The sequence below is a fragment of the Diabrotica undecimpunctata genome, chromosome 4 (genome assembly GCF_040954645.1).
Source record: "Diabrotica undecimpunctata isolate CICGRU chromosome 4, icDiaUnde3, whole genome shotgun sequence".
Taxonomy (NCBI): Eukaryota; Metazoa; Arthropoda; class Insecta; order Coleoptera; family Chrysomelidae; genus Diabrotica; species Diabrotica undecimpunctata.
In genome coordinates this window covers 120058923-120082999 of record NC_092806.1, presented here as the reverse complement: position 1 = coordinate 120082999, position 24077 = coordinate 120058923, and the positions used below count along the sequence as shown (strand labels likewise).

At 34.1% G+C, this 24077-nt stretch overlaps 1 protein-coding gene across 2 annotated transcripts in view; it reads right to left on the bottom strand.

Moving 5' to 3' along the window:
- Window positions 1-1383: 1383 nt before the first annotated feature.
- Window positions 1384-24077, bottom strand: part of Ugt50B3 (UDP-glycosyltransferase family 50 member B3) — a 100796-nt gene continuing 78102 nt past the window's right edge. For both annotated transcript variants that reach the window (XM_072530099.1, XM_072530100.1), the window contains exons 3-6: window positions 12996-13304; window positions 7694-7885; window positions 6636-6864; window positions 1384-1907 (exon numbers count right to left, since the gene is read on the bottom strand). In XM_072530099.1, coding sequence (XP_072386200.1) covers window positions 1393-1907; window positions 6636-6864; window positions 7694-7885; window positions 12996-13304 — 1245 coding nt within the window. In that variant the 3' untranslated portion in view covers window positions 1384-1392. The remainder of the gene's footprint in view (window positions 1908-6635; window positions 6865-7693; window positions 7886-12995; window positions 13305-24077) is intronic.

The window sequence follows — 24077 nt, the reverse complement described above, 5'->3', positions numbered from 1 at the left end:
AAGTAAGAATGCTGCGATGCTACGTCTTCTCTGTCCTTTTTTATGGTGTTGAATCGTGGACCTTGAACGAAGCTATGTGCAGAAAACTAAAAGCATTTGAGATGTGGCTATATCGCAGAATACTTAAGATCCAGTGGACTGACCAAGTCACAAATAGTATAAGTCTTGTCGCATGGTTCCTTCTACGACATACAAACGTCCCATACCTTTGCCACTAATCACCGACCATATCATTACTGAAGTAAGATGTTTAATTTGTATGAATTACACACCCCTTTTCATATTCTTCCCCTGGACGTCTTCAGATAAACTGGGCCTTGTGATCCATAATTTAAAATGTGGCTTCAACGCTAAAGCAAACCTGTGAATATGAATAACAATTATAAAGTGCAAAAATAAAATGATTATTGTAATAATTTACCTTACGCCGATCATCAATATACCAGTCTTTATGGATTTTGGCTCAAGCTAAGCGTTTTTGAGCATTTGGTGTTAGTTTAGCATCTTATCATAACGGGCCTGTGACATTTGAAGCCCATGCCATACAAATTTCGGCGTACGGTGGCCACCGATACTGAACATCCTGCTTCTTCCAACTTATTTCTTAAATCCCTATGGGTGGCCCTTCTGTGTGTTACAGCTAATTTTTTTAAAATTCATTGCGCGTTGGGGAGACTGAAGGTTTTTTGCCACACCGGCCCTTCCGAACTGACGTCACAGGTCGCCTCTCTTTGAGTTTTTGACTTAATCTTCTCACTGATGACTGGAATACACCACATTTTCGTGCTATCTCTCTCTGACTAAGTGCTGTATTTTCTAATAGATGAACTAGATTTTCTCAACACAAAAATCTTTAGATATACCCATCTAATAATTCCAATCCAAGATTAATCGTAACACTATTATGTAATAATGTCAATACTTACTAGTGCACATTTTAAATGAACTGACCACAAATGAATGTTTTGAGCAAAAAAACTCGAAATGTAAAACAATTAGTTACTCCACACTTTGAGCACATTCTACTGTCATCTGTAAATTTTTGACACTTCTAAGAAAAATTTATAGCATTTTCTACGTAACTATGTACCCAATAGTTATGCAACCCATTTAACACCTTAGTATCCAAGTAAACATACTTTCAGTGCGATTGAAATCGAGAAAACTGAAATGGTGAGTCTAATAAATTGAGCAGGTACTATATATATATATATATATATATATATATATATATATATATATATAATAGTAAAGAATATTGTAACATATATTATCGTTGTAGACAATACACATATATTTTTTTAAATATCAAAGAATTGCAACTCAAAATTACAAGTAAATAACAAAAAAGGGAAGTAATCCATAAATTTATTAACAACCAAATTAAATGTGTCAGTCTACTTTAATATTTTTTTTCACAGAATTTACAGAACTACTTAAAAAATATTTTAAAAACAATTTCAAAGTAAGTATTAACATGGTATATAAACAAAATGCTCCAAAAATAATCACAAAAGCTACATCTATTAAATAATATTCTATAAATCCTAAATTACGAGCAGGCGATTGGAGATGCTTAGCTCCATCATGCCTTATCACATATTCTGTCCAATACACAGCCTTTTGTAACGGAGTTTCAGGCTGATCCCTCAGTAAATACTGTCTCTTCTTAACTTCTTCCTTATATTTCGAATTGTATATAACTTGCCGGATGGCCCATAGTAGTTTCTCTGCTGTCAGAGTTGAAAAGTCAAGTTTCAGAGCATATCCATCGATTTCAGCTTTAGCGGCATTTGAGTCATGATCGCAAAAGACTGGAATCGATACTATTGGAACTCCGTGGTACACCGTCTCGAACATACTTAGGAGACCCCCATGTGTGACGAAGACTTTAAGTTTTGGATGACCTAAAAAAATTGTATATTTCTTATAAAAATTATTTGATTTACTCATCAATTTGTGTTTTTGACATAACGGTATGATAACACTATTCTATTTACTGACTTTATCTTAACATCTCCTATTGTACCATATGAATTGTTTTATATATGAATGTAGAGAATACTCAGTTGGCTTAGTGTAGTCGTAATCTTCTATTTTATTTATCGTTTCATTATCCAATTTTTCTATTTTTTTTATTTAGTATCATTTATTAACTTTTGCCATACGTAATTTTTATTTTTAGTCGACTTTTCCCTGTATTTACAAATATACAGTGACATGTTTCCTATATTGGGACTCATCACATAGTGGTAGGTGAACAACAAACTTGACGTTAGAAAGGCAGGTTCCTTACCAAAATTTCTCATCATTTGCAAAAACAATGAAAAGGCGCAATCTACTTTGGACGGCAGAAGTTATTGTTGATGGTTAGTGTTAGTGATGGGACGTAATTTCACTACCGGTGATTTCAAAATCACCGGTAACTACCGTTACTTGCTAACTTCGATAACCGTGACCAGTGACCAGATAATAGGGAGTTTTTGTAACTACCTAACGTAACGTATCTCCCTATACGTAAAGAACTAACGTATCGAAGAAGATGAACTTTAAATTGAGAGTTAATAGAGAATTTGTGTGCAAGCAAATACGTATACGTAACGTTCCTTTTTGACATATAAGCATGCGCATTAATGGTTGAACTAACGTTTCTGGATACGTATTACCTGACGTAACGGGCTGATACGTTACGTTCATACGCATCCCTATCGAGCCGAAAGTAACCGATTGCACAAGGGGATCTTACCCGATTACCAAAATTTCAACATCCACATTTCATCAGCACACGTGACACGTGTTTTTCATATTTGTGGTTAAATATATTTGTTTTTAATTTTTATAAATAATGAAAAGCAGTAGAAAACGACTTCACTTTAGCAATGAAGATGATTTGTTCTTGTTGAACGAAGTCGTAGGCCAGAACCCTTACGACCATCCAGAAAGGTGGAATTTAATCCAAAAGCGAAAAAGATTTTTACATTGTATATTAGACATGGTATCTAAATTAAAGCGGCCGTATAGTCGTGCAAGATGTGGAGAAGAAACGCATTTTCTATGTCTTCGTATTCTTTATCATCAATAAAGGCACCTACATTTAATATCGCGTCCATCTCCAAAATTACAAATTATTAAAAAAAATTTTTGTTGTTTATTTTAATATCAAAAATACAGTTAAGTGACAAGGACAAGACTGGCACTGACAACTTATTAGTTTATCACAAATTTGATAAGGGCAACACCATCGTTATGTTACGTGCAGAACTTCGCATCCCTTTCGGCTCGATAGGGATGCGTATGAATGTAACGTACCAGCCCGGTACATACGTATCTAGATACGTTAGTTCAACCATTAATGCACATGCTTATATGTCAGAAAGATACCTTACGTATACGTATTTGCTTGCACAAAGACTCTCTAATATCAGATATCAATTTCACGGTCACTGTCTCACCAAACGTGTTTTTTTGATTGATAATTAAAAGGTTCTGAACTGAATAGTCAGTAGGTTGTCGTTTACAAAACAAACTTTCATAGGTATTTTATGTTATTATCTACTAATATTTCTATTTTCTATCAAATTTCATTAAATGTATTGAATATATTTGTCTCTTTCACAAAAAAATTCTTAGAAGCTTAAAAAATTGTAATTGTAGAGTTAATTCTAGTGATAATGTTGTTTAGTTTACCAGTACTTTGACTACCTGTTACTGTACATAAAAGACCGATGATCACAGTGACCACTTAAAATATCGTTATTCGAAAATCATAGTCACTGATCACGGCGTGATTTAAAAATCATCACTTTTACCACCACTAGCTAGTGTTGATAGAGACTTTTCCTTCCATTGTTCCATAATTAATTATCGCTGTGCATATCTGCAATATTAGGCATCATGAGAGCGAACGGATCTCTCCTTATCTATTTTGATTTATTTAATAATCAAACTTCTAGCTGCTCTATTGCGTAACAGTTTCTTATTTGGTGTAAGCCACCTTTTGAAAGTCTTCAAATTTATACTTTCGAAAGATTTCCGAGAATAGTACAATTAAAAGTAAAGCTAAGATTAATATTACAAGAATTAATATTAAACTCAATAGGCTTCCGGGGTGAACCGCGTCGATTATCACTGCACCGAGCTTTCGACATCCTCTCTGATGTCTTCTTCAGGACTTCCGAGGTCTACGACTACCGAACCCCCAGACACTACTACAGGGATAACCAAGCAATCCACTACTGCTACTGAGAACAACGGACGGTTCACTTATACCATCGATGGTAATTTGGTTTGGTTAAAGGTTGCCGCGAACATTTCTGATGGTGGGATTTTGATTGGAGGGTGGAGTGGACGATATTTTCTTTATGAGTCGAGCCGTGTCGAATGTGACCGGATGCCGTCATTTTGTATATTGAGGCAATTTGGCCTTTTTTTCAATTTCTATGCCTTCTCGGATAATTTTTGGTATATAGAAGTGTATGTGGGCTATGGTTCTGGAGTTTTTAAAATCAATTTTGTGACCTATAGGAAGATGGTGTTTACCTAGAGCTGAAATTGAATCGAAATTGCGAACTGAAATAAAATTTTCATAAATCCTATTTTCGATTCTACGATTGGTTTGGCCTATATAAGATGGGGGCAGATCGGAATTTCATAAACTCCGTGTTGTTTATTTTGAATGTTGTCTTTGATTGATCGATTGATGACAGTTTTTGTTGGAGCGTAAATATTGCCGTTATCGTAAAGAAGAAAAGCTTTCGTGTGACAGAAAAAAAAAGAGAAGGGTCTGAGTTTTTGGGTTGAGATTGATGTCTGTGGATGCTCCTATTGATATGATTTTCTCGGTAACCGTTTTGGATCAGGGCTTATTTTAAACTAGAGAACTCAGCGGGTCTACTTCATAGCAAAGGCGTATTGATCTGGGGACAAGGGTATTAATGACTGAATTGATTTGTGAAGGTGGATGATAAGAGTTGGTATGCAAATAACGATTGGTATGAGTTGGTTTTCGATAAACAGAGTGATGAAAACTTTGGAATTGGTTTTTCTTTATAATGACTTCGAGAAACGGTAGGTATGAATCAGTTTCTACCTCCAACTGGATACTAGAATGTATACCATTCAAAGGGGTTTGAAAAGACATCAAAGCATCCATACCGTGAGGCCAAATGGCAAATGTGCCATCAATATATCATAGCCAACATGTGGGTTTGATCATTGATGTGGATAGTGCTCGGGTCTCGAAGTCTTTCATAAAGATATTGGCAATTACTGGAGATAGTAGAGAGTCCATTGAGACACCATTTATTTGTCTGTAGAATTGATTTTGAAAGATGAAATAAGTGTTGGACATACAATGCTTATTGAGAGTTGAGTGGACTTGCTGGATACTAAATTTAGTTTTCAGAATGTTTAGAATTTCGTCTATAGAAATGTTTGTAAAGAGTGAAAAGATATTGAAACTTACTAGAATGTCTGATGGTGAGATAGGGTATTTTTTAAGCAGTTCGATAAAATAAAAAGAATTTTTGACGAAGGATAAAGCATTTTCGGCGACAGTTTGTATTGTTTTGGTCTAGTACTTGGTTAATGGTTGTTTAGGTCAGAAGATGCTGAAATAATTAGACAAGACATCGCTAGAGTTCTTAGAAACTCAAAGCCTCCTACTCCGAACATTATCCAAAAGCCATCATGACAAAACAACAAAAGCCGTCATAAATTAAACCTCTCTTCCTGTCGACATAAAACAATCTCTAATTTTTCGTCCAAAGTCTTCCAGAACACCACAAATATATGGTCCACCCAAAATTCACAAACCCGATATTCCTCTAGTCCCATTGTCAGTGCATTTAACTGCCCTAAACAATCATTGGCAAAGTACTTGACCAAAACTCTATAACCTCTCGCCGAAAATGTTTCATCCTTCGTCAAAACTTATTTTAATTTCATCGAACTTCTTAAACAATACCCTATCTCACCGTCAGACATTCTGGTAAGTTTCGATATCGTTTCACTCTTTATCACTTATCTCTCATTAAACATTGTATATTTAACACTTATCTTCCAAAATCAATTCTACAGACAAATAAATGGTGCCCCAATGGTCTCCTTACTATGTCCAGTAATTGCCAATATCTTTACACATCAAACCCATATGTTGGCTACGATCGTCATTTGGCCCCACGGCAAGGATGCTTTGGTGTCTTTTCAAACCCATCTGAATGGTATACATTCTAGTATCCATATCACGATAGAAGTGGAAAATAATTTATTCCTACCGTTTCTCATAAAGAGAATATCGTCCGCTTTACCCTCCAATCAAAATCTCGCCGTCAGCAATGTTTGCGCCAACCCCCGCGCCAACCCAGACGCCAACCTATCGATGCTATAATTGAACAGTGCGTTGTTTTCAGTAGCAGTAGTGCATTGATTGGTGCTCAGTGTAGTAGTGTCTGGGGGCTCGGGAGACTGAGACTTCAAAAGCTCTGAAGAAGACAGCAGAGAGGATGTCGAAAGTAATAATCGACTCGATTCAATAGAGAATCCTGTTAAGTTTAATATTAATTCTTATAACAGTATTAATCTTAGCTTAAATAAAATAAAATTTACATACAAGAGATTGCTAAGCATATATTTACCTAAGATGTCTTGTTGTGGTAGCCATTTGCCCAATTTTACGTTACTAGGTAAATCTTCCAAGATGTTTTCAGATTCATATTTCCATAATACCCTCTGAGGTAGACTTTTGAAAACAGCAAATAGTAACTGTCTAAGATATACAGGCATATTGGCAGCTTTAACTGAAGAGCCCATGCTAAAATATATAAAACCAGCATCTCCTGCTCCTCTAACGAATTCTTCTAAATCCTAAAAAATAAATTGTGGAAACGCTATGTGGTTTAGCGTCTAGATTAGAGTATGATGGCAGAGAAGGGAGTTCTCTCAGGGATTCCTGATATTTTTAGATCTTACTTTACTCTAAAAAAGGTCAGGAAGAGGACAGTCAAAAGTACTCCTGAGACTACGAGGTACAACTTACCAAAGAAATCTAGAATACTATTAAAATAGAAGGTCATTAGATCATAACCTGTGGGGAATACACTTATAAAATATATCGTATGAAGGAACATCAACTAGAGATATACAGAGTACAGAGATATACAGAAGATCGAAAGAAAAATGGCAATCCAAAAACGAAATTCAACATATAATACAATCAACTAAATTCAATACGTTGGACTACAAATTTCTCTTTTTATTTTTTGCATATCCTTATACCCATTAAAGATATTAGACCGTCGGATTTCCGACGAAGGTAGTCCACGATTTTATCCCTTATGCCTTTGAGAGTACTGAAAGATGAAATCAATTGTCACATAGCTCTCATCAATTTATTAATCAAAAATGATATTCACCATCGACATGGTTTTTAGAAAAAAATTGACAGAGATTATTTGCAGACATTTTTTGCTATAGAAAGAAGCAATTACTCCATAAAAAGTAATTTAATAACAAAAGGGACATTTTCTTGTAAATTGATGAATGTCTGCTAGATAAAATAGATGAGCAATGACGTGTTTAATAACATTTGTAAGTTTTTAGAAAAAAAAAAATGGTATATTAACGTATTTATTGGTTGCTATGAAATAAAGATCGTTGATGTAATGTAAAACTTTAATTTTGATTAAGTACTTACTTCTGGTAATGGTTTCGATTTCTTGCAATGTATGCAAGCAATTTCGGCAACATTTGGTAAATAAGACCTAGGATATGACATTGTAGCGTAACCGTTTTGTAGAATAAAACTTACGTTTTTGGACATTTCATATATTTGTGGTACGTCAGGTCCAAAATATTTGCTGAGTATATTTTGAAGTGACATCCTAACCTAAAAAATAACTATAATCTCAAATGTTATTTTGAAGAGCAGTGAAACAGTCTAAGCGGTATGAACAAAATATTATTCATAATGGAAAACAACTTGTGCTCAATTAGGTGAAGAATACGCAAAAAAGACATTAAAGTTCAGACATATCCTTGCTCTAGCGCACAAAGGTGCTAAATGAAAAATAGCAAATTCGGCTATATTTAATATAAAATTAGTGTTTCTTGGGTTTAGGTTCAATAAGTGTTATTTAATTTGGAACTAGATTTTATTGTCCATTGAAATCAACGTTTCGGCAGGAAACCCTTGCCTTTGTCAAGATTCTAAAATGTACAAGTTTAGGAACCTAAAATTATTGTAAAATATGTTTAAAAATACTAACCAAAACGTAAATGGGACACTGACATTATCTATCTCTTCTATATTGCTCAAACCAGTCAACTGCTTCAATCTAAAATTCGTTCTCACAAATATGACAAGAACAACATCACTGCGCTCAAAAAACATGAAAATGGAAAGAAACATAAAATTGACTTCGAAAACATCAAAATTTTTAAAACCGAGCAAAACAAAAAGAAGACGGAGATATACGAATCAATAAAAATAAAAAGAAATACCAACGCAATCAATGACAAAAAAGATACACAGAACCTAAATAAAATATATTTTAATGTGATTTAAATAATAACAAATATAACACCATAAAAGACTCTTAAAGTCATAACATATCTCCACTTTACCTTTTTCGAAAACACCAACGATACGCCCATGTAAAAATAATTATATATTAATGACAGTAAACCATGAGATATCAGACATCCATCTTTATTTCTGTCAATTCATTAAAGTCAGTGTCCCGTTTTAGGTTTTGGTAAGTTTTTAACATATGTTACAATAATTTTTTGTTCCTAAACTTTTTAGAAACATTTAGGTAATTTAGTACATTTTAGAATCTTGACAAAGGCAAAGCTTTCCTGCCGAAACGTTGATTTTAATGGACAATAAACTCTAGTTCACTAGATTCACAAGGTACACTAATATATATATATATATATATATATATATATATATATATATATATATATATATATATATATATATATATATATATATATATATATATACAGTCCATCTAATTTACAGACCATTGCACGTCATTATCTACGTCATAGATCTAAGTTGACATAGTTGCCAAAGTATAAAAAATTCCTGAATCCATTTTAAATAAAGTAGGTCACATAATTATTGCAAAAGTGGATTATACAACAAAATAAATTAATATTTAATGTAAATAAATAGAAACAAAACAAGAGTTAAAAAATAATCTTGTTAAAAACAATTTGAGCCGCTTGTTTAAAAAACAACATAGTTTAATTAATAGTAAATAATAAAAACAAAACTAAAGTGTCAACACCGTAACTGTCAACTAAGTGTTACCAATTTATGCCAACACTTCACCTTCGTTCGATTACAGTTACAGTGTGTTCCGAACAAATGTTCTTTATAAAAACGCTTGATAATGCATTTATACAAATTAAATGAAACATATTATTGTGTATTTCTTTAAGTTAACATTAATAGAAATCTTTAAATATTATTTCTACGCGTATATAATAAAATATGTCTAGTGGCTGTAATGCCAGTGTACTCGGCAAAGTGATTCTAAAAAGAACACACCTACCGCCTAAATATTTCGTGTTGGTATCATGTGACGACACGGGCTATGACGCCTATGACGTGCAACGGTATGTAAATTAGATGGACTGTATATATATTACATATACGTATATTTATATAAACATATACAGTGTGTTTCTTTGGGAAAGTTACATACGTTATCTGGAAAAAGAGACAGTAAGGCGAATTCAAAAACCCCATAATTACTCCCCTAGTAAAACCCCATGGGTCTTACTTCATCAATAATAAAGATACTGGGTGTTTCTATTTTATCAATTTCTTATTTGATTCATAACTTTTTAACCACACTGTATACTTTCCTTATATTTGGCACGTAAATATTCTTTAAGGTGTTCAATCGATTAATTTATTTATATATTATATTATACATAAATGACTATAATATAATAATATAATATAATAATATTATATTATTATATATAATATTATTATGACAAATCCAGGTCCGGATTACAGATACTGGATATATATTCCGACACAAAAACAAAACCATCGATTTTTTTTAAATTGATTATGTATTTAAAAACAGGATCAAAACTAAATTTAGTGGTATACTTTGAATTTTCAAGACATTCACAACATGATCCAGAAAACAACACAGCTCAACACTGCCCGAACACATTAAAACAAAAACTCTGCTTTTATTCAGGTCGCCTAAGGAGATACAAAGCTAGTAACAACCGGAAATGTGACAATATACTTTTTGAGTATGTAGAGAAGGCTTTCTATAGGAAATTGAATTCCACCGTAGAAAATGAAAATAAATCCTACCCAACTCAAGAAGAAATTCATGAGTTTTGGGGAAACCAACTTTCGACGCCAGCTACTCATAACAACAATGCTGGATGGATTGAAGATACGACGAACAACCGTCAACACTACAGTAATATTCCCTATGGACCTTTTACCACTGAAAAAGTCTCGAACATTATCAAAAAGCTTCATAACTGGAAATCTGGACCAGACGGAGTTCAAAACTTCTGGCTAAAGAAGTTTTGGAGTGTCCACGAGCTTTTAAAATTATTAATTAATTATGTTATCTCTAATCCGCAGGAAATACCATCATTTCTTACTCAGAGAACCAGTTATCTAATACCGAAGGATCAAAATAACACCCAAGATTAAACCAAGTACCGCTCAATTACTTGTCTTCTAATTTTGTACAAATTGGTCACAATCTTGTGTAGCCTAGAGTCTCTACCAACACTATTCTCTAAAAATATCATAGAGCATTAACAGAAACTATGCGCTAAGGGTTCCATGGGCTGCAAAAAACAACTTATAATCGACTCAGTCATTTCCAACCAGCCGTATACTAAATATTTTCAGTGGAAAGGTTCAGCCCGGAGATTTCGATATGCAAGGTGGCCAAAACATCGAGGCAATGGGTGAACATGACATGTACAAATATCTCGGAGTAAAGCAAGCGCGGAAAATTGACCGTAAATAAATAAAAACCGAACTAACTTTAACTTCCGAGTTCGTACAAAGAGTAAGACAACTAAATCGGTCATTTCTTAATAGTAAAAATTTGTTTAAGGCAATAAATACATACGCTGTTCCGCGCTGAGCTACTCATTTGATATTATAAAGGGATCAAAAACGAATATAGAGAGTCTTTAGCTGAAAGTAAGAACACTTCTCACAAAGGCGATTCATGAAGTGCAGTAGAGAGAACAGTTGTAGATTACGGCAATATCATGGAGGAGAAGGAGTTATGGATATAGGTGAGCAACTGGATAAACAGGTTGCTAATTTAAGAACTCATTTTCAGTCAGAGACATCTACTTTACATCGAGAAATTTGCGCAGAAGATGGTACAACGCCTCTTAAACTAAGGGAACAAGAAATGCGCATAAACCACCTGACTAAGTAAGAAAAAATGCGCACCTGGATAAGTATACTTCTGCATGGGCAACATCTCAATGAGATCAGCCAAGAATATGTCGACAATACAGCGTCGAACCATTGGTTAATATCAGGAAAGATGTTCTTCGAGACTGAGGGTTTCCTACTTGCCATTCAGGATCAGGTTATTCCAAATAAAAATTACCTTAAATATATTGTTAAAAATCCTCAAGTCCAAAATGACAAATGGAGTCCAAGCCCAAGAAACCATCCAACATCTTACAGGGAGCTGCTAGGCGTTTGTCGGTACTGATTATAAAGAATTCCATGACTCAGTAGGAAAGATTATCCACCAAGAACTAGCTGACAAACTGGGACTTCTCCAAACCGACCATCTTCCTTAGTTAATAAACTTACTATAGAGCGTTCCACGTTAAGAAAATAACATTAGGCTTATGGAGATCAGTTTTGTCAAAACTCTCAGGCATGCGGTTTTCTAGATTGTCGATATATTTTTCGAATTTCCATTTTCAATTAACATTTAACTGTAAAGTCAGAATAACAACTGAAGAACCACAAAGCCTTATTATCATTATGTAATCTCAGAGAACGACATAAAATCGCTGACATACGCACACCGTATTATTTTAAGTTGCAATTAGTAATTAGATATATGCATTCCAAGCGGTCCGTTTTGCTTTTAAATCTTTAATAGCCGGCAAAGTGCATGATTTAACTAAGCAATATTTTCTACTGATTTCTATGATTCATGGTATATGATATGCTTACCGAAAAACAAATAAACTGTCGTTACTATAATTAAAATAAGATAAAATAAAATTATCTTTTGAAAATACTATTTATTTAATTAAAATCATTTTTCCTACTTTTCATCTCTTGTTTCGAATGGGCACTTTTGGTCAATTACGTTAAAAAACATTAATTTAATTCATGTATGTGAAAACGAAAATACAAATTATACAACCCTGAATCGTGCTTGTGTTCATCGTGGCATCGCTGAGCTTTTATCGTCCATAAGAAATACATGGCCCTATCTCCGCAATGTTATTTTCTTAACGTGGAACGGTCTATAGGCCAACAACACTTATTATTATGTGGCGATACCCAACACCAATAATTTGCGTGTTAAATACAACGAAAAGATCGACAAGTACAGAGATCTAGAAATACAAATCAGGAGATATGGAGAGTACCCAGACAGTACCTTTTATTCTATCTACTACTGGTGTTATTCCCAAAAACCTTTTGGAGAACATAAAACAGCTGGGTCTAAATGAACATCTCTATAAGGCCAAGCAGAAATCTGTACTCCTCGCGACGTCCAAAAGTGTACGAAAATTTTTGGGAGATACTCAGCATACTAAGTCACCTAGGACTCGATAACACGGAAAGCGTTCCACCAGAGCTCAATCTTTTTAAAACCGTAGGTGTCTGGGATGAGTGAATTTTTCTCTTACAGGGAGTGTGAGCCGTATGGCTAAATCTGGATAATAATATTAAATAGATAATTATACAACAAATATATTTTAATACAAAAAGAACCTACCATTAGTGAGTGAACACCATTCGCTAATAAATGCATCATTGTATTTGCAGTCCTCTGATATAGATTCATGTTATCCGTATAAGCTAGAGATAAGAATGGCGTTACGGCATACGGAGTAGGATTTCCAGCAATGGATAAGGACCCAGTGTAAAATCCTACAGTATTTATGTACATAAACGGTGCATTAAAATGATAAACGAAACCCAGCGCACATTCGGGGTATGCACCATCTAGTATTAATAAATCGAATTTATGTTTCTCTTCAAGAAACATCTGGATTTCGGAATCTGAGAGCAACACATCACATACCTAAAACAGATTAGACGTATATATTCAATTTAGCAATTACTTAAAGTTGTTTAAAAACCTAAGCGCTGGTGGCGCTGTTCGAATTATTTTTTCTCATTTTATAATGGCTGTCATAGATTATAAGTATTTGTTATTTTCCTTTTGAAATATCTTTTGAATTAAATTTCGCAAAATTTTGGGTATAATGAGTCTACAGGATTTTAAAGACTATTAGCAACGGCATTGGCAGAAGAACAAATATTGAAATATTAATGAACAAGCGATCATGCTGTCGAAGTGAGTGGGTTTTTAAAGATAAGAGAAAACTGACCAAAGTTAATTTATTTTTCAATGTACAGTGACTTTTATGACGTTAGAGCAGCGGTTCTCAACCTTTTTTACTCAGCGACGCACTAACGGACTCCTTACAGATTCGCGACACCCTTAGGTATATGTACAAATTTTTGCTAGTGGTAGGTAAGTACAAATGAATATATTTAACATATTATTTTTTATTTCGTTAGAACATAACAAGCAAAAAACAAAACAGAAAGAATACATAAAATTAGTGTGAAATTTGACCCTGATGACTTTTGCAAAGTATATCTATCCGTAGCCGTAGACCGGTAGCTAGATTTTATATTTTTCATCGCAGAAAATGCAGATTCACATAAGTATGAGGTCGAAAACGGCAGTAAAAGGGATACTGCTTTCTTTGCTAATTCTAAGTGAAATCCAAAAAACATCCGGAGCTACTTCTCTAAATTTTGATTTTAAAACTGTGTCAGAATACACTTCAATAAGTTGTTCCTTTTCAGAACAGGTTAATTCTGCCTTGCTTACGTTGTTCTCGTCAAATGCAATCAACCATTCACAGTTAGCACTTAAGACAGAGGGAAAGTATTGAGTTATCCCTTGCAACTTACATAATTGCTCTTTCATGCTCTCCTTTAGTAGAGTCTGTTCTTCAGATTCCAAATTAATTAAAGTTATAGAGGTTTCGGAAAAGCAGTCAAATCGTTTTTTTCTATAACCGAGTTCCAGAATGTAAGTGTTTTGGAGAACACACTTATTTTATCAATTGATGATACTATGGTTTCCTTGCACACTTGCATAGTTGAATTTAAAGAATTTAGCTTATTAAAAATGTCAGAAAGGTAAGCCAACTTAGCATACCAAAGAAGGTTTTTAAGATTTTTACAAAAACCACTTTGGCCATCTTCTGTTTTAAAAAATTCGAGTAGTTTGTCTTTAAGTTCTAAAACTCTATTTAGTATTTTTCCTTTCGAAAGCCAACGAATTTTTCTATGAAATAACAAGACTTTATGATCTTCGTCCATGTCTTTACAAAGTTTCTCAAACATCCTTGATTTCACTGGACGAGTTTTGATATAGTTGATCATAGAAACAACAGTATGAATAACTTCACCCAGTTGGCTTCCATCCGTAGTTTTTCGTAATAGAGCTTCTCGATGTAAAAAGCAATGAGTTATTATTATCAACTGGTTTTTCTTTAGTGTGAAACTTAAAAATCCTTTGACATTTCCCGTCATTGCAGCAGCACCATCTGTACATATCGCAATACAATCCGCCCACTTAAGTCCGTGATTCTGAAAGAAGGTGTCAACAGTAGAAAATAGATCAGCTCCAGTGGTTGTTGTTTCCAATTCACGTCAGAATAGGAACTGTTCAATAATTTCCGGTCCGTACACAAATTTTACAAAAGATATTAATTGGGCCTTTCCCGAAATGTCCATGCTTTGAATAAGCTTTCTTTATCCGTTTTTGGCGGATGAAAAACCATAAAATATTCTGTAATCAGCAAATCACTACCACTACGTTGCACGAATTGATTTTCACTATTACCTGTGACGCCTGCGACGGATACTCACTACTGGGACTGAGAGCTGAGAGCATAATGCAAAGCAAAAACTGGTTAATCGGATCGCGTCCGCGTACGTCACGTGTTGCTCCGTCTTAAAGATAAGAAACAAGATCTCTCGCTTTGCGCAACTATTCATAACGCAAGTTATGTCGGTTAAATTTTAAAAACAGAGAGGAAACAATTACGGATTGGCACTTTATTGATTGGTATAACGTGGTATATACCTAATAGTTAAAAAAATGGTTGAATGCATGATTGGTAATAGTATATTATAACAAGTAAAAAAATATAAATAAAAATATCGTATTCGTAAATCTCGCGACACACCTGATAGGTTCTTCCGGCACACCAGTGTGTCGCGACACGGTGGTTGAGAACCGCTGCGCTAGAGGACTAGAGGAGTATATTGAATTGAATAACACCATTTCTTTGCCAACTATGTTTCGAAGAGAGCAATAGAAACGGATGAGAGGAACACTTTAATTCAAAATTTCTATTCACGCGTTTATCACGCAAAGCCTTTTCAAGGGGGTGTTTAGGGGTGTAAGCAAAATTGATGAAATTTTAGCGGGGAGCTTGAGCATTAACTTAACTAAATACATTGACTAGTGCGTGGATAATAGTAGGAATAATTAAAAAAAGTAGTTAAAATAATTGACTTTTGTAGTACTATACGTAAAACTTCACCCCAGAGTGTATGCTAAAATTGAAGAAGAAATTAGTGTTACTTAATTTGGTTTCCGTAATAATCTTGTGGGGTCTAGAGTTGTGCGTGTAGAGTAGCACCTTTTATCGGAACGACCACATCGATCGTCATAGACGGGAGATGGTTCTTAATAACTGGTCCTCATAAGACAACTAACTCTCACTTATGGCTCCACGTGCCACACCCCGGGAAACTGCATTGGTCTGGGGTTAAAAAATTGATGGCATAAGGACTCCTCCTCCTAAGGCGGAGGAGTTACAAACAAGTAACCAACGGCATAAGGTTGTGGAAAGCCACGGGATGACTACCACATTAAAGATCCTTAAGGATATTCCTAGAACAATCATCATGGCAATGATCACAATAGTAACAAAACCAGTAGACATTACTGATCACGGAAATTGGAAGCCGAGATCCGGCAGGAGAGGAACAAACCTAAAAGATCACAAGGCCCCTCAGGTCGTCAACAAGCGAAATCCCAGTGATGTATTGAGAAAAACATCTACAAGACCAGCCATCCAACTAAATACTCTGAAAAAAATAGTGACTTGGAACGTGCGGAGTTTGTACCAACAAGAAAAAGCCATAATCTTACACAAGAAATGAGACGATTAAAGATAGATATTCTTGGATGCAGTGAAGTCCGATGGCCTAACAGCGGCAGAAGTGTCATAGACACCTACGTGTTTTACTATTCCGGAGATAACAACACACAGAACCGCAATGGAGTAGCAATAGTCATCAGCAAAGAAATCGAAAGATCAGTCAAAGGGTTCATACCGATAACGGATAGAATGGCACTATTAAAATTAAACGCTGTACCATGCAACATAAACATAATTGTAGTGTATGCACCAACATCTCAAAGCACAGAGGAAGAAGTAAACAGCTTCTACAATGACCTACACAAAATATTTAATGACACTAAAAAAGAAGAAGTAAATTTGATTTTAGGTGACTTCAACTCGAAGGTAGGGAAAGGAAGAGATGGAGAAGTAGTAGGAGAACACGGACTGGGAACATGTAATGAAAGAGGTGAAAGACTAGTTCAGTTTTGCAAAGATAATGAACTCATTATCAAAAACACGTAGTATAAACTTCCAAATCGAAGAATATATACATGGAAAGCACCTAGAGATAATGGTGAAATTATAATAAGGAACTAAATAGATTACATAATAATAAATCAAAGATTCCGAAATGCCATAATATCGGCTAAAGCGTACCCAGGAGCAGATATAACAAGTGACCATAATCTGGTTCTAGCAAATATGAAACTTAAGTTAAAAAAGGTAAAAACAACTGCCAAAACACCGAGAATCAATCTGAGAAAACTAAAAGAAACTGATATATACCAACAAATCAAAGAACAAGTGCATAAAGAAGTTCAGGAAGTAGAAAGGCAAAAGCCATTGACAAAAACAGATACATGGAGGAAAGTAGAGGAGATCTTGAGAAATATCACAAAACAAAAACTTCAAGAAGACACATCATCTAAAAATAAACAATGGATAACGCAGGAGATAAAAGAACTGATGGCGGAAAGAAGGGCACACAAGAATAAAAACGAACAACAGTACAAAAAAATTAATAAAATAATCAAACAGAAAATCAAAGAAGCTAAGGAACTGTGGCTATCAGAAAAGTGTGAAGAAATAGAAAGGTTAGATAAACAACATGGCATTTTTAACTTACACCGGAAAATCAAAGACAGCTGGCATATACAAGAAGAAGGGTATCGGAAATATTATGGATAAAAATAACAAGATAATAACGGAATGTACAGATAAAATAAACAGATGGGAAGAATACATAAAAGAGCCATTCGAAGATGACGAGAAAATTAAGGTCATTGAACCAAGAGGAAGAAATGGGCCACCAATCACCAAAGACGAAATTGAGAAAGCGCTAAAACGTATAAAAAATGAGGAGGCCATAGGACCAGATGAAATACCTACAGAAATCCTAAGAATATTAACAAAAAATCATATGGGCACACTAATAGAATTATTTAATGACATTTATTATACGGGAGAGATTTCCAAAGAATGGTTAATATCAATTTTTATTCCAATACCCAAAAAATCGAACGCAATGAAGTGTGAAGAGCACAGGACAATTAGCTTGATGAACCATATTCTAAAAGTGTTCTTACAAGTGATACACGAACGTATCTATAAAAAGCTAGATGATAGAATAGCTGAAAACCAATTGGGATTCAGAAAAGGCTTTGGCACCAGAGAAGCATTATTTACTGTACAAACACTAATCGAAGGATGTCGAGATGTCAATTGCGACGTATTCATATGTCTAACGTATGGTCCTAAAGTTTTGGGAAAAATTTCACCTGGTCTGATTGAGAAGCAAAATGCATTTAACAAAGAAGGCCATGGAATTGAAATGTCATCAGTTATTGACATTTAATAAACAAAGCAGAATATTTTGGTTTGTGCTCTGCAAAATGTCTTATAAAATTGATATTCGACGAGGTGTTTATAATATGGTTGGGCGAATGTCGAAACGAGATATTGTTAATATTTATCGAGATCAAAACATAAGCAAATCGACAATTTACCGCACAATCAGAGAATGTGAAGAAGGGATACCATGTGTTAACTTGCGTAAAAGTGGCCGACCGCGGATTTTGAACCATATAAGAGAGGCAAGACGGATTGAAGCAGCTAAGAACAAAATTGGGGTCTCACAACGAAAACTGGCCAGAAGATTTCATGTTGGAAAGACTACAGTATACAGGACCCTATCGAGTAACAATATTATCTACCGGAAAAGAAGGAAAGCTCCAAAATACACAGAGGATCAATTAGAGAGAATTCCGAGATGTTGTTAAGGCGAGTGCATTTCATCAACAAGCCGAAACTTTACTTTACCTTTGTACCGAAAGCAGACAATCCCCCCAACCTACCACAGGCTCGTCCAGTTGAAGAGTTCTGGGCAATATTAGGTCGGAAAGTCTATAATAACGGATGGAAAGCACAAAATCAGGAACAGTTAAGACGCCGCATATATACAAAAATTAGAGAAATTGACGCCGAGGTCGTCCAAAGGATGATTCAACGTGTCAGGGGAATTATTAGGCAAATCGAAAATAATGGTCCATTGTCTGTCATTTAAATTTTGATTTATAATAAGGATAGTTAAGTTAAATTGTTGAATAATTTAATAAAAATATAAGATTATTGTGGTCAGAGTTATATGCTTTTGAAATTTTTCCCAAAACTTTAGGACCATACGTTAGTCGACTTTCCGAGCTTTTTCGAAAAACACCGAAAAATGGCAAAAATACTGAAGAACACAGAATAAGATGACGAAGACGTGAATATCATTGCCAATCTATACCGATATCAGAAAGCCATAATACGAATAGACCAACAAAAATCGAAGAAATACCTATAAATCGTGGAGGAAGACAAGGATGTGTGCTTTCCCCTTTACTTTTTAATATGTATTCAGAAGAATTGTAAACGAAGGCATATTTTATTAACGGAGCACTTCTGAATAATCTTAGATACGCAGATGACACAATACTCCTTGCGGACAGCAGAGAAGGACTATCATATTCCCAAATACTGCGAAAGGTATGGAATGGCACTGAATACAAATAAAACAAAAATCATGGTGGTAAGCAAAAATGTTTATGCTAAAGGAAAACTTTTAGGCAGGGTGCACAGATATCAGTACTTAGGTTGCGAACTAAATGAAGAATGGGAAGAAAGTATGGAAATAAAACGGCGTATTGAGATAGCTAGAAGTGCTTTTAATAAGATGAAAGCAATATTATGCAATGGAAAACTAAACATCGAAATTAGAACTATAGTATTGAGATGCTACGTGTTCTCTGTCCAGTTGTATGGAGTTAAGGTCTGGACAATTACAGAGGCGACAGAGAAAAAACTCATTAACTTTGAAATGTGGTGTTATCAAAGAATGTGGAAAATATTTTGGACACAACACATTACAAATGCGGAAACGCTACGAAGAATGAAAAAAGATAAAGAAATACTCAACACTATAAAGAAAAGAAAAATGAGCTACTTTGGTCACATACTAAGAAACGAGAAACACAAATTGATGCGGCTGGTCATACAAGGGAAGGTGGAAGGCAAAAGAGGACCGGGGAGAAGACGCAGGTCCTGGCTGAAGAAGCTGAGACAATGGAGTAGGAAAACGTCAATAGAACTTTTCAGAACGGCTGCAGATAGAGTCAAATGGGCCATGATGATCGCCAATGTCCTTAGGGATGGAGCACGTTAAGAAGAAGAATAATCTTGTAACAAGAGAGGCACTATTCAGCGTACAAGTACTGGATGTCAATTATCCTGTGTAAATGTGCTTTATAGACTTTAAAAAGCCTTCAAAAAGGTTAGCCATGCAAAATTGATGTACATCACTGAACGAGTAGGAATAGACGACAAAGACTTATATGAAATCTATTCAATCACCAGCAAGAAAATGTCAGCATTGGCCTAGATAGATCAATTAAAATTTTACTTGGGGTTAGACAAGGGTGCATCTTGTCACCATACTACTACTCACTTTAAAACTAAATACCTATATGATAATCAGCAAACCCCTGGTGGACGACTACATAATTACTGCATATATGGTATTGAAATAAAAAGAAACCGAGAACATTATTTATCTCGGTTCAAATATAAATGACAATTGGGATATGAGCAAAGATAAAAATTCGCATTGAAAAGGTCAGAGCAGTGTCTTTCCGAATGAAAAAAGTAATATGTGGAAATGTTATTAATAATAAATTAAAAATAAAACTCGTCAAATGTTTGACATTATTGTATAGAGTTGAAAGCTTGACGCTCACTAAATTTAAATCACTTAAATAAACTTCAAGCTTTCGAAATGTGGGTGTATCTAAGGCTACTGCGCATGAGCTGGGATGACAGAGTGGTAAAGGTAATTTCAACGTTTAAAAAAAGAGTTTACGAAAATCGTAAAAATGCGAAAATTAGAGTATTTTACCCATGTCATGAGACACCAAGAACGATATAGAGTCCTCTATCTTATTATTTAGAGCAAAATATGTGAAAAGAGTGTTCCTGTTAAAGAAAAACATCATGACTTCATAACCTACGTGAGTGGTTTAATCAGTCTTCATTGTCACTTTTCAGAGCTGCAGTGAACAAAATTATGATAGCCAGTATGACAGCCAACGTTCAGTAATGGACATAATACGGAGAAAAGAGAAGAACGCAGTCACAATATTATTATAGATTTGTAAAAAATATGTACAATTTTTAATTTATTTCTATTAAATAATATTTATAATTACCAGTATAACAGTTAGTTTACGAATAATATTATGGTGACACAGATAAAAGTATTATGTAAAATTAAATGTCAAATGTTACTATAAAATCAAATCATACAGGTCAATATGAGTAGGTTAAAGACTATTGTAGATAAAAACGAATATATAAAATTGTGAAATAGAATCTTTCACGCTAAAAGGTAAAATATAATATTTAAGTATTACTGGAAAGGTTGTTGAGAAGAGAATTACAGTATACTGATAACTAAGGTTTTAATTTTCTATATTTTATATTTGCATAAAGAAAAGTACCCAAAAGTGGACACCAATTTTGTTTTTAACTTTCTTAAAATAGGTAGACTCTGAAATTCATGCCATATGAGCATTCAATGTATACTTCATTTAGTTGTGCATGGCTTTAAGTGATATTTTCAAGAGTTTGAAAACACTTTTTCATTTGAAAAATTGATGCATACTGCGGTCCCTATAAAAATATTCTAATTAGCAATGAAAATGAGTCAAAACGGTCATACAGCGAAAAAAAAAACACACTAAAAGGTAAAAATAATATTTTAATTGAACCAAATTCAACAAAATCGAGATAAAACTAAAATTTTGAAAATTATTCGTCTACCGACAAAAGCCCCACATGTATGTATATGTCTTTTTTAGTACCTGTGCAGTTTGCGTGGGCCCACAAACTCCACATGATGCACATTACCCACAATTCTCCTCTCACGCGTCATCATCATTAGGTTGTACAATTCTTTAAATTACTTCAATCACATCCGACTTTCCGCTGTAAATCCTTGAGTATTCTTCACTACTGCTAGATAGATGATCATCTTCTTTCTTGAAATCAAGTTTTCTTCTTTCTAATTGGAATTTAAAGAAAATAGTAAAATATGTACATTCAAATAATATTTTAATAACGTGTTTTTTATTAACTACAAACACAATTTATATTAAACTTAAAGGTCCATCTTCTTCGATTCACTTGCCACATCATGTTCTGGATAGTATTATTTTATCTACCTCGCGATTTTTTTGAAATATTCGGCATCGCAGCTGTTGTTCGTTTTTCGGCTTTCTATCCATTATCGTAAGCTTTCCAACAATGATATTTTCATATATGAAACACAGTTTATCAAAACTTCTTAATCTATCGCTCTTAACATTTTCTTTTGCAGAATTTTGTATCCTGGTGTTCAATTTTAAAATACCAAAAGGGGGCCCGTATTAGATATATCTACCTTATTTATAGTTTGTAACTTATTTATTTTAAAAGTTTTGCTTCAACGATCCCAATTTTTGCACCTATCGTAAGTTAGTGTGGGTTCCACGCAGAACCGCAGCACCCGCTGTGGCCATGTCTATGGTTGGGGGTCTATAACAAAATTCGTGTTGTTCTAGAGTAGAATAAGATGCAAGATCGGTCCAAAATTAAATTTTATCGTTAGCGTGTAATCTATTAATAAAATTAAAAAATTTGTGAAGGCAATGCTTACTATAAATATTGGAGTCCAATACCTCACCTCTCACCCGGCCATTATAACGCCTTGAAATGTCAGTACCTAACTGGTATGGCACACAAGACTAAAACATTTCTTCAAATTTCTTTTTTGATTTATATTTCAGGTTATTTGGAAAATTTTGTATATTGTAGCATTTGAAAATTCTTTGGATATGTATTAAAATCCTATTGTATTTGCTAAAGCAATCGAAGAATATTTTAGTGTATTTCATTTTCCATTGAATTAAAACACCGAATTCTTCCAATTCATCTTTACGTCGCCAAAGTTAATGTAAACCATTTTATAGTTTGTTTATATTTCACAAGATTCGTATTTTGTCGGTATTCTTTGATCAAAGCCTCTTTTAGGATATTCTGCGTTTAAAAAAAAGTTGTGGTTTATATGTTTTGTTTATACCAAGATTGTGCGAATGAATTTTAAAAGTAAGTGTTCACTCTCGGTAAAGTCCGAATTTATTTTCAAATTCGAAATCTTTTCGTTTTTCTTTTCTTGTCATGGAAATGTATTACAGAAATTAAAAAATAGAAAATCACCAGGAGAGGACAGAATACCCTATGAACTTCTAAAGTACGGAGGACCAGATTTGACCAAACAACTATTAATACTAGTCCAAAAAATAATAGAACAAAAGAGAATACCAAACAATGGATATCATGCATCCTAATACCTCTCTTTAAAAAGAGATAAAAGTCCTCTATTGTTCAACCTGATCGTGGATGAAATAATAAAAAAGGTAAGAACTAAAAAAGGATTCCAAATGGGAGAAAATTAACTTAAAATAATTTGCTGTGCAGACGATGCAATTCTACTCTCTTAAAGTGAAGATGATTTACAACATATGCTGCACAAATTTACTAAGATGTAAATTGGATCTGGAAGGTTAGATAATAGAACAAGTGAAACAGCAAATTTACTAAGATGTAAATTGGATCTGGAAGGTTAGATAATAGAACAAGTGATGGAGTTTAAATATCTAGGCATCACACTATCTAGTTATGAAAAGTCTGAAACAGAAGTAGAAGATCAAGTAAATAGAGCAAACAGAGACGCAAGTTGCCTGAATGAAACAATATGGAGAAATAAAAATATCGGAAATGAAATAAAAGGCAGAATTTACAAATCAGTCATCAGACCTATAGTGACATACTCGGCAGAAACACGACCTGGCACAAAGAGGTCAAAAAGAATGTTAGTGACAGCAGAGAAGGAAATTCTTAGAAAAATTGATGGTAAGACACTATGGGACAGAGCTAGAAGTACAGATATACGACGTATATGCAAGGTGGAGACAATCAAGAACTGGGTAATAAAGAGAAGAGTAGAATGGACCGATTATATAAGACGAATGAAAATAAGTAGAGTAGTAAAGACGGCGAAA